General features: G+C 34.8%; 2 protein-coding genes across 2 annotated transcripts; both read right to left on the bottom strand.

Moving 5' to 3' along the window:
- Positions 1-324: 324 nt before the first annotated feature.
- On the bottom strand, positions 325-4,325 carry LOC306885011 (uncharacterized protein). Its single transcript, XM_079441317.1, has 6 exons — positions 4,249-4,325; positions 3,724-3,764; positions 2,932-3,348; positions 2,550-2,801; positions 2,415-2,456; positions 325-2,328 (listed from the first exon to the last, which is right to left on the bottom strand). The coding sequence occupies exons 3-6, from the start codon at positions 2,954-2,956 to the stop codon at positions 2,258-2,260; spliced, it is 390 nt and encodes a 129-aa protein (XP_079297443.1). The 5' UTR covers positions 2,957-3,348; positions 3,724-3,764; positions 4,249-4,325; the 3' UTR covers positions 325-2,257.
- A 5,165-nt stretch (positions 4,326-9,490) lies between these two features.
- On the bottom strand, positions 9,491-12,508 carry LOC306885541 (uncharacterized protein). The gene is made up of 4 exons (XM_079442139.1): positions 12,491-12,508; positions 11,883-12,245; positions 10,993-11,022; positions 9,491-10,906 (listed from the first exon to the last, which is right to left on the bottom strand). The coding sequence occupies exons 2-4, from the start codon at positions 12,211-12,213 to the stop codon at positions 10,722-10,724; spliced, it is 546 nt and encodes a 181-aa protein (XP_079298265.1). The 5' UTR covers positions 12,214-12,245; positions 12,491-12,508; the 3' UTR covers positions 9,491-10,721.

The following is a 12,508-nucleotide window of genomic DNA, read 5'->3' on the forward strand; positions in this document are numbered from 1 at the left end:
ATGACTGAGACTTGGTGTTACGAGCACTTCCTCTGTCTGATTGCCTCTTCAAGAGGAATCACTTCTTGTATTCCCCAATTGTAAGTCGCTTTGGATAAAAGTGTCTGCCAAATGACTAAATGTAAATGTAATGTAAATGTATTATATCAGTCTCATGTTAAAACATGTTAAGTGCATAGGTTTTCTGTTGTTTTTTGAAGGAAGAAGTCATTTTTTCTAAGGTAATGTAAGACAGGAAGCTTACACTGCAATTTTGAACAGGTCACAGTCGCTTTAGCTTTCAAAAACCCACAGTGATCAAAGGAAAGAGTCGCAAAACTTTTAAAGCACAGACAAAGTCATTTATTAAGATGTGTTTAAATAAACAGACAGTAGAATGGAACAACATAGGGTACTTTATTTTAAGGTGTCCTTGTTACACGTTCTATTATAATAACAGTAAATTTATGCATAACATGCAAATAACCCTGAACCAAACCCTTATCCTAACCTTAACCATATAAGTACATGTACTTAATTAATATTACTCAGTATTTAAATGTATAGTTACACTGGAATAAGGACATCTGTAAATAACCTCAGTGTAACCCAACATAGTGCATAGAAAATTTTAATGTTCCCTCTTATGCCCCAAGAAAAGCCATGTTAAATAAGAGACTGAAAGAACACAAAAAGACCATAAACCTGAAATTATAGCAATATTAAAGGTGCCATAGAATGGAAAACTGTATTTACCTTGGCATAGTTGAATAATAAGAGTTCTGTTCATGGAAATGACATACAGTGAGCCTCAAACATCGTTTCCTCCTTCTTATGTAAATCTTGTGAATAAAAAAGACCACTGAAAAATATGCGAATCATAACATAACACCGACTGTGACGTAACAGTCAGGATCACTATTAGTTACACCCCCAACATTTGCATAAACCTGTTCTAGGCCAGCATGATTCCCCATGAATGCCATTTCAACTATTTCTGAAGTGCTTCTTGTTGAAAAGCAATCTTATCAGAATGTTTTTCTGTTGGACTTGTGCAGGCCTATTTTTTCATTTGTTAAAAGCTGTTAAATTATAGTAATTCATTTAGGTTTTTTTCATTGTGTTTTATGTGATGATCACTGGGAGGTACTCTGGGCATATATCTTTCTTGGTTTTGATCCCTGACATGACGCATGTTGTAAAGTGAAAGTAAAAGTTTCAAGCAAGTTTGTTGCATTCTAACAGGAAAGAGTTCTGTTATATAAAATGCCCATGAAAATTAAGGAATAAATTAATAAACAAATATATAAGTACATAAATAAATACATACATACAAATATTGTTCTTTCTTTGAGTAGGTTCTACATGAGGAATGTAATCCAGATGTGAAACACCACTGATTGATGGAATAATTAATAAATAAAAATAATAAATAAATAATCAATCAATCGATGGATCAATCAATAAATAAACAAATACATAAATAATAGGTTGATTGCATTGCGCTGATTAATCACTGATTAACCAAACATAATCACAGCACATTAAATACGTTTACCATCATCAACAAGCCTCCGACAAAAATACCAGCATTACCCAGGAAAACACTCACTGCTGTTGCTCGCTGGAGCGTTGTTAAAGTCACCGCTGAATGCACTTTGATATCAGGCAACGAGTGGTTTTTAAAATACAAAAATCTGTTAAATATGACCTGGGGGCCGCCAATCGACTCACCCTGCCGTAACTAATTTATTGTAGCCTTTTCTTTTTTATTCCTATTTATCGTAGTCTATTCATCTAGTATGCACGTCTAATGTCAGCTGCGAGCTCCGGTCAGAAGTCTATGGGAATCCCAGTAAGTTAAAACATGACGCCAAAGGGATCCTGACCAAGCTTCAATATGTGTTGACCAGTTACCATTCATTGCTCGGCAGTGGTAAAAACAGGATTTAAACAATGAATTCTGAATTGATCCCATCTTGTAAACTCATATGTGGATACGGATGGCAATTAAATTACAACATGACTTTAGTGTTGGTAAAAAAAACAGTAGGTAATTCGGACAGGGATTTTTACACAAGTGGTGGGAGAAAAATACAGATATTACAATATGATATTATAATACAGCAATAAAATCACATACCACCATAAATACTGAAAATAACTTACATTTCCATGAGAAATAATTACCTTCTGAATAGGGTGTTAAACTTATAAAATAGTTCTTCATCAAAGTTAGAACCTACTCAGACCTCCATCAATATGTATCTTTGTTTTTTTAAAAGAGGCAGAACCACCAAAAAAACACCCAAAAATACACAGGCAGCCCAGACGGTCCAATCCAGTGCTCTAGAGAGGGAAGGAAGACGTATTTTAGTTTTAAGCTCACTGTATAAATATATTGTAAAGCTCTTAATGTCTCCAGTTTAACTTACTGAGTTGTTTGGATCCATTTGGTACGTTATTTCCTGGGGATTCTGTACAAGATAATAAAATGTTAGTCAGTTCAAAATGAAAAACAATATTGCTTAAAAAAATAATATTTCCATATATCCTGATTTTTTTCTCACCTTCAACAGTCACTGTGATCAAGATCTCTCCTTCAGGGTCCAAAACTCTGTATGTTCCTGCATCACTGGCTGTAAAGTTACTGATAAACAGGTCTCCATCTCTGTCATTCAGCTGATCATTCTGAACACCATGGCCTCTCTTCCAGACCTCCTTCCACTTAGTGCTTCTTCTGCTCTGAAACAGCACTTTATCAGCGTTTGACAACAGAACATCCAACTTCAGCTTCTCACCGATTTTCACATAGATCTTATCTAAGGTGAAACAAAGACATTATTATTATTGTCTCAATTAATCAAGGCCATGAGCACATGTTTAGATTCATGGAACCAGATGCAATCATATAAAAATCAGCCATTGAAAAGCCTATTGGTGACCACTAACCAATATTATTCAGGATGCGTCGCATTCACTGACTCTGATGGTTACAGTCCAGCATGCAATACCACAAAATTAGGAAATCCAGAAAGTGCATGCTGATGGTTTGATCAGTTTTGACTTTACCATAAATATGAAGCTGGTACTTCAGCTCTGTCAGAGCATTTCTGTAATTAAATCTAAAGATGTATTTCCCCGCATCACTGAAGATCAGATCCTTGATGACGATGTCACATGCTTCTTTTTTACATACTCGGGCATGCGCACGTTTATCTTCTTCATTCGGACAAACGGGGATGATAGCAAAGTGGATGCGTTTTCTGTGACGAATTAAACGAATATCTGAAATCTCTCCAGCCTTGTATTCACATGTCAGTGTGGCGTTGCCTCCTCTTTTCCCCGTCACAGGTATAGTGGTGGTTCCTGCAAATACAGATTCATTCAATACAAAGTTTCAGTAATGAAAAATATATGTTTCTGTTCATTCTCTGAAATCAGTGTCACCAGTGTCTTAATGGTCTATCAGAGCAAACAAACAAGCTTCATTCATGACAGCAGATCCTGACCAAACAGTGTTATAATGAACTGGAATGAACTGCATGGATAGATCAATGATGTCATGATGAGTAATGATGACAGTATGCTGGGGAATTTCCAGCATTAATCCACAAACATCAACAAAAGAACTTGACTCAGTGGTGCAACAGAGAAAAATAAAAATAAATAACAACTAGAATAACTCTAGCTGGAACTGAAAATCAAAACAACTGACATTTTATAAACACAAATGACACTGACCGCTATGATAGATGAAGCAAAACAGCAGCAGAAGATTCAGCCTGATGAGAATACAGACAGACAGCTGTTACATACCGTAACACATAATAAAGACATTTACACACGAATGCCTCGCTGAGTGATGAAATGTTATATTAGGTAATTGACCATGCACCATACAGTCGATTACAGCCTTCCGTTTCAATTCTAGATTTAACCAATATGAATATAATATCCGATAAGAAACATCGAACTGTAATCTGAATGTTTGTAAGGCTATAAAAAATTATTTAAGTGTAAACTAATACTTAAAATGATCAACCCAACATAGAAACAATATGCAGTGACCTGCCGCCAAACTATCTTCTCGTCGGAGAAATCAATTGAAAAATGTAGCAATTAGATTAATAACCGCTAGAAATAAAAATCATAATAACCGTTACCATCATAATCTGGCTAAAGGACACATTCATTAATATGTTCACGATCATAAACACAACAAAAAACATACAATTCGGATGAATATTTTAAAACATAAATACTTACATTGTGAAAGTTATATGGCTCTCTTGTTCTGGCGTCAAAATTCCACTCATTTCATTTAGCGAGACTCAAACAAAACTGAAAGTATCGAGCTCAGCTGGAAATATTCGTGTTTCCCACAAAGGAGCAAAATATGATGAGTCATCATTGCCATCTACTGGTTATTCCCACACGGAAATAACCTATATAAACATATATGTTTTAATATAGGTTTTGATATATGTTTTTAATATATGTGACATATATAAAATTGGCCGTTTTCCTATAATATATGTACATATATGTACATATATGCACATATATGTACACATTTATATGCGTACATATATGTACACATATACGTGCATACATGTACCTATATAGGTACATATATGCATGTATATATATGTGTGCATATATGCACCTATATGTTTACCTATATATTAGTAAAATTATTAAAATCCATAGCTGCTAGACAACATAAATAAAAGCCCAAAATGTCGAAATTTACATTTACATGTACATATAGGGCTTATATGTGGCTATAAAGAAGCAATACAGGAGACCTATATGGCCTTTATATGCACATATATGCACCTCAATTTTGCCTATATGTGGCATATATACGCATATATGCAGCATATATGTTATCATATATGCGCATATATCCTCATATAGGTTCTTTCCATGTGGGTTCTTTTAAAGCAGATCAGAATGAATGAGCTTTTTCAGCTAAGGATGCTTGCTAGGAATTTGTCTCGATGACAGAAGTTTCCATTGCATAGAATAACAGCGACTCGACACAGATTAAAATAAATAAAATAAGCGAATACATAAAATACATAACACATGCATGTTACAAATGCAAGGGAATGTGAATAAGAGTTGTGTGCATGCCAAATATAAGAATAAGTAGTGTTGTGTATTGCACATGATTATAAATTTGTTCATAGAAGTGCAACAATACACAACACTGTTCTGGTGTTCAGTGCTAACAACACCAATCAGTTCAAAGATATGGTATCCAAACCAGACCTACCCAACCCCCCCAATTGCATTACCAAATCAATAGATTACTCAAGTTTAGTAGCTTTGATGTTTTTGATAATTTAAAATACTTTCCTGATGTAACTGTAATTTGATTAGAACACATTTAGAATTTAACTGTAACAAAACACACTTTCTCATATTTTATTTTTTAAATAAGCAACGTCACATATATTCTATTAATTACCAACACTGAATATAATGATGCATAAATGTATGAAAAGCCATAATCTATTTATTAGCTTCATGTTTCATATGTGTTAGTTACTGGAAGGTGAGAATTGTGATCATATTGATTGATGGATTTGCAGGGAATAGTCATCACTCCCAAGAGAATGAGGCACTTCTTCCCCTCCCACCTACAAGGAAGGAAATACAACCTCTGTCTGCTACCCAAAAGTGTATTAATAGTCTTCTATCAGCAAAGAAGTTAACAGAGTTTTTTCTGAGGTCAGGTATGCATCTTTTACTCAGATTTATTTTTGAGAATTTTATGTCTTGTATTGGTTATAAAAGTAAAGTTGGTCTGCTTATAGCTTAGTAGTGGTCGTGACCTCTGACTAGAGATAATGTTGCTTTATTCAAGTGTGTACAGATCTAAGGGGACTAAACCAAAGTACTTTTAGAACGAGCAAGCCTCGAGAAATTAACCACTTTTCAACACATCTGGCTTCAAAGCTTCATCTCAACACAACTACCTACCCAGTGGCGGTGACTCCCTGTCTTAGGTTGCCCTCTGCTGGGCAAAAAGATCATTTTACCCTTCATTGAGAAATAATTTCATGCACACTGGTTAAAGCTTGTTGCCAATTTAAAATCTTTAACTTTTTTTTTTTTTTCTTCAACAAACTCAGGTATTTTCTGCAGCTTAGGAGATGTGGACTCAAGAACCATCAGAGCCAGAGGGACTTAAATTATGGTTTTTGGATTTTACATAAAAAATGTATTAAAATCATGGTAAGTGTTGTGATGACTGTGATATTTGTTGTAAAAGCACATTATAGTGTTAAAACCATAGTAAGTTTGGTGGTTATTGAGCTACTACTATACGTATCACAGTAAAACTAAAGTTATGGCAGTAAAAACAAGATAAGCGTTGTAATTATTGTGCTTTTTACCAAAACTACTACAGCAAAACCACAGTTACCGTGGTAAAAGCATGGTAAAGTGTGTCGTGTTTGTGTTTTAACTTCAAATATCACAGTAAAACCACAGTTACTGTGCTAATAGCATGGTAAAATGTGTCATGTCTGTGTTTTAACTTCAAATATCACAGTAAAACCACAGTTACTGTGGTAAATAGCATGGAAGGTATTCTGTTTAATGTGCTTTAACTTCAAATATCACAGTAAAACCACAGCTACGGTGGTAAATAGCATGGTAAAGTGTGTCATGTTTCTGTTTTAACTTCAAATATCACAGCAAAACCACAGTTACTGTGCTAAATCATGGTAAAGTATGTCATGTTTGTGTTTTAACTTCAAATATCACAGTAAAACCACAGCTACTGTGGTTACCATGATTTTAGTACAAATACAACTTATATCTTTGAACCCGATATGAATAATTAACTGATCAAAGATCACGTCACGTGACAGATAGCGTTTAATCACCCTAGTTAGCAGGTGTTCATTTAGTTAAATGCACAATCAGCCTCGGCTGACAGATATAATACAGCGAATAATAAGGTGCTAATGTGATTAATCAAAAGACAATAGATTTTATAACAAACATGTGTTGTACACATAAACTGATGCCAAATATCGCTATGTGTGCTGAATGAGACTTCTTGAATGTGATTTCATAGCGATAAACATCTCATGCCCTTCAGGTCCGAGTTCGTCGATATAGCGACGCCGAGGGGCACCTTTGGCATCTTCACAGTGAGCCTAAAGGCGCTTGACCATGCTTCGGTTTTTGACGCCTAGTGAGTGAGAATGGGTTGTGTATGATGTTCAGCGACTGATATAATCTTGTGAATTATTTATTTAATAATCCACAAATGAATTTAATAATTAACTTATTAAACACTCTGACTTTTATTTTGAAGGAAACACCTGTTTCTCTGCCTGACAGGTCCATGATCATGTGATCTGATGCGCGTTGAAATCTGATCCTAAATCAGCTGTGCTGGATGGGTCATGTGACTGCTGTGAAACTGTAACACAGAATCCGTGTTTGTTCAGAGTTTAAAACATGTCGAATTGATGTTTATATTTTATAATCAGACCACTGTGCAGAGACACTAAACCGCAAAGTCTTCCACTTTTATTCCAGAGCAATGAAAAGCATTGAAAAATAATCTCTATATCAGTACACGTGTTGCTACTTACTGCATCAAACTACTATGTGCAACATATAATTGGAAATTTCTACCATAGAACTGTAATTATGAACTTTGATATTTATCAAACAACACTTAAGCTTTAAAAGTTTCAGTATCATCTGATACAACCCCCTGGCATAAATTATGGAATCACCACACTTAGAAGATGTTAGCCCAATGTTTTTACTTTATAACAAATTAACCAATTACAGATATGACACAAAACATACAGGCAGACCAAGGAAGACATTAAAGAGTCAAGATAGAAAGCTCAATAGAAAATGCACAACAGAACAAATGAAGAAATGGGCAGAAACAGGAGTCAAGGTGTGTGACATAACTGTAAGAAACCAGCTGAATGAAATTAGATTTACATCCAAATGAAAACCAGCATTAACACCTAAACAGAAGACAACAAGGTTATAGTGGGCTAAAGAGAAGCAGTCATGGAGTATGGATGATTGGAAGAAAGCAATATTCAGTGATGAATCACAAATCTGCAAGAGATGATGCTGAAACTTTTGTCGTGTGCCGTTCTAATGAAATGTATAAAGATGACTCCCTGGAGAAAACAACCAAATTTCCCAACTCATTTATAATATGGGGTTGCATGTCAGGTAAATGACAAGGGGAAATGGCTATCCTTACCTCAACAGTCAATTCACAGGTTTACATTGAAACTTTGGACACTTTTCTCATTCCATCAACAGAAAATGACATGGCCAGTAAACAGTCCGGATCTTAATCCGACTGAAAATATATGGTGGAAATTGAAAAAAAACTGGTCCATGACAAGGCTCCATCCTGCAAAGCTGATCTGTCAACCGCTATTCAAGAAAGTTGGAACCAGCTTGATGAAGAATATTGTTTTTTGTTAGTGAAGTCCATGCCCTAAAGAATTCAGGCAGTCATAAATGCCAAAGGAGGAGCAACAAAGTACTAATTGTGTTTTTTTGTTTAATGATTCCATAATTTTTTCCTGTACTTGATATTGAAAATAATTTTCCATTAATTAAAAGAGTTTAATCTAATTTGTTTGAGGTATGTTTCACATAGCCAGAATGTTGAATTATTAAACAAAATTTATTTTGTGTCATATCTGTGATTCGTTTATTTGCTTTGAAGTAAAACATTTGGGTAAACAACATCTAAGTGCAGTGATTCCATCATTTTTGCCAGGAGTTATATATCGCTTATCTCGACACACAGGAATGTTTCATAATTTTTCAATTCTGTGCTAAAAGAATTAAATCGGCCAATGTTTCCATTTAATACTTGCAATAATACACTAATAATGCATCATTCTGTACATACTAAACATCTCTAAATATATTATAGTGTAGCTGTAAATACACACTGTTCTGAAGAGGAGCATCTTCCTCCATCTTTCCATATATTCAGTGATAAACTCTTACTAATGTTTTTCTTCTATTATACTTGTTTAAATGATTTTTTTTAGAATGAATAATACTCTTCTTTTGTCAGTGATACTCAGTTTGTTTTCACCTTATATTTCTGTGGTTTTAGTTGCATGATCTTATTACAGTCAGTCAGGAAATCAAGATTATTCATTGTACAACTGATTGTTTTTCTGAAACTGTGAGAACAGATCTGACATCATTGCATATATACAGTTGTGTTATATATATATAATACGTAAATATACAGTCTAATGATATTCAAGCATATATTTGCTGTTATGTTTGAGCTTATTCTCTAAATATAAATCTGCAGTTGTCTAAAACATACTACTGTAACTTTAAGTTTGAATACTGATTATGTATGTTAAATTTCATAAATGCTGCATTAAAGAAAGTGACCGTAGCAACACTTGCTGTTTATCTGAATATCGCTGATAAGCACAAATGAACTGCACAAACCTGAATACACACAGACATTAATCACAATTTATTTTTCTTTTCTTTTTTTCATGTACATTTCATTTATAGGTGCTTTACATGACACTCAAGGAACCTTACAATGAAACAATCAACGTTAAACAATAATAATCATTATTACAGCCGGGACAGACCTGATACAAGCATACAAGCAATCTCATAAAAGCCTGCCTAAAAAGCTGGGCCTTAAGGTGAGATTTAAAAACACTAACATATTCAGTGTTTCGCACATCCTGTGGTGTTGAGTTCTGTAAAAAAGGAGCTGCATGACTGAAGGCTCAGAAGTGAGTACTGTCAAAGATGACACCCACAGGTTTAACCTGTTTAGAAACAGACACTGGAAAATTACCAATGTTCACTGAGGAACATTTAAACTTGGCCAGATAGTTGTTTTGAGCCAACAAGAAAAATTTCAGTCTTACTACTGTTATTTTAGGAAGATTTGATGTAAAGCACTCTTTCATCTCAGCTACACAATCCGAGAGGATAGATGGAGGAAGAGTGGAGTTGAGTTTGGAGGATAGGTAAAGTTGGGTGTCATCAGCATAGCAGTGGAATTGAATATCAAACTACTTAAAAATATTACCAAGAGGTTGAAGATAAATAATAAACAAGAGTGAACCCAGAACTGAGCCCTGCAGAACCCCAGTAGTAACATACAGTAATAAGGCTTTGTTAACTGCTTCAGCTGTACAAACTGACTCCAAGAACAACATAGATTGAGCTTGTATACAGGTAAATGAGCATTAAAGGACATCAGTATATGATCTGATTTGGACACATCAAAAATAGTGCAATTATAAGGAAATAAACCTGAACAACACACGCGATCCAGCGTATGACCTTTTAAATGGGTAGGAGAATGTATAAATTGTTTTAAACCAAAGCTGTCCAGGCTTGATAAAAAAAATCTCTTGTAGATACACTACCTGCATTATCAATATGAATATTAAAATCCCCAAGCAAGATCACATTAGGTGACAATGAACAAAGATAACTTAAAAATGCTTAAAATTCAAAACAGAAAAACTGAATTTTTAAGATTTAATTTTCACTGGTGCTGAAAAAGTTGACATCTCAGCTTTTCTAAAGTGAAAGTAGATCTGGTCAACAGGAAAAGATATTTGAGCAACAGGCTTCTATTTTAATTTGTGGTAACCTACAGCAATGCTGATTTTACTGGCAGTGCAAAGTTCAGGGACTTTAAATTAAAGCACATAAATGTGTCATTTAGCTGATTTGTGATGATGAACTGAGCGTAGATGAGATGAGCGTCTGGCTGCAGCCCATCCTTTCTGCCTACCGTGATAGTGAATGATTCCTCCTGCAACGACTGTAGCCACAAAAAACACAGCAATAGCAAGTCCAACACCACCGAACATCAGCACCTTCTCCGTCAGTGTCACCCCGTCTAAAGACAGACAGGAGAATTACTGTACAGGTCAGTTACAACATGAAAAATGAACTAAACAAACAATATAACACTCAAAATGTTACCTGTGTTGTCAATGTCTTCTACTGGCAGTTCTGTTACAAAAAGACATGTAAATATGCCACTTTATCACAAACACAGAAAGCCATCAAAACAGAGGTCTTAAAAAGTCTTAATTCACCCTCCCACAAATTAAGGCCTTAAATTGGAGTACAAATTCAATGCTGCATGTACTGAAAAGAGAATATTTATGTCAGTATTTTTGTGCAAAATGAAGATATAAAGTGATGTCTTTTGAAAAATCAAAATTGAGTAAAAAAAAAAAAAAAGTTCAAATCCAAAACAAAATTGAGTTTATGCTTAAAGCAAGAACAAATATCTGCCAGTGGGGAATGAAAACTTAAGCTGATTTTTCTGAGCCGATTGGCAAATTTGTCTCTCCCAAGGTTTTTTTTTCTCCATTTTTGTCACCATTGGAGTTTTGGTTCCTTGCCACTGTCGCATTAGTTGGTGATGCTTAATTTCTGGCAATATCGTCGACTTGTTTGCACAGACACTATTTGCTCAGAAATGGGGCCAGCTGCATAACCACTATGTTAAGACTGTGTCTTAAGAACTAGTTTGACCAACTAGTAGTTAGCCAAAGTAATTTGCCAAGGACTTACTTTTTGGATTCAAATTGGACCATTCTCCCTTTTATAACTGACTTTAAAAATTTATGACCAGTCTTAAATATTTTTTTTTTTAGATGATTAACTTTTTAAGACTAGTCTAAGTAGTTTATGCAACCGCGACATTTTGAATAGTGTATGCTTGTGATCTGACAATTTACACTATGTGCAAAAAAATAAAAAATACAAATCTCATCCTGGCTGGCTTATCTTACATACTGTATTCCTCCCTTCACTAACAACTCAATGAGGGTGTAAATGAAAGTCAGAATGAAATCTTTTACCAGTACACTGATCCTCAGCATGTCGACCCTCGATCTCTAGGCTGATGGGTTTGTCGAAGAACATCTGTGGTGTGTTAGACTTTGTTCCACAGAAATAAAGACCCACATCTGACTCTGTTACTCCAGAAATAACCAGTGCGGTTCTGGTAATCCATGTGTCTGCAATAATATTCAGACGAGTAGGATTTTGATTGTAAGTGGTCAGAAATTGTTTCCCAGTAATGTCTGTCTGTGCAGAAATCAACAGATTGAATCGTTTAGATCTGAGGTGATACCAGGCGACTTCATGTCGGTTTCTCATGCTGCAGTTCAGACTGATGCGTTCTCCCATCTGAACCCTTAACAGATCAGAAGATGATGCATCTGAAGAGACATTGATAAGAATTACTATCTAGCCTATGGTTTAAAATAATAAATGTTTTCATATGTTTAAAATAATTATAATTCAAATAATTACAAGTTTTATTATTTACCACTGGATTTAATTAGCATATTTCCAAACCAAAGTACACAGAAGAAAATGATTTTTTTCATGTCTCGTAAGGGTTCTGCACAAAGTGCAAAGCCTTAAACCACACTGCTGTTCATTTCCTTTAAGTAGCTTCTACCTGCTGCTTTTCCGGTGG

This window comes from Barbus barbus (genome assembly GCF_936440315.1).
Source record: "Barbus barbus genome assembly, chromosome: 19".
Taxonomy (NCBI): domain Eukaryota; kingdom Metazoa; phylum Chordata; class Actinopteri; order Cypriniformes; family Cyprinidae; genus Barbus; species Barbus barbus.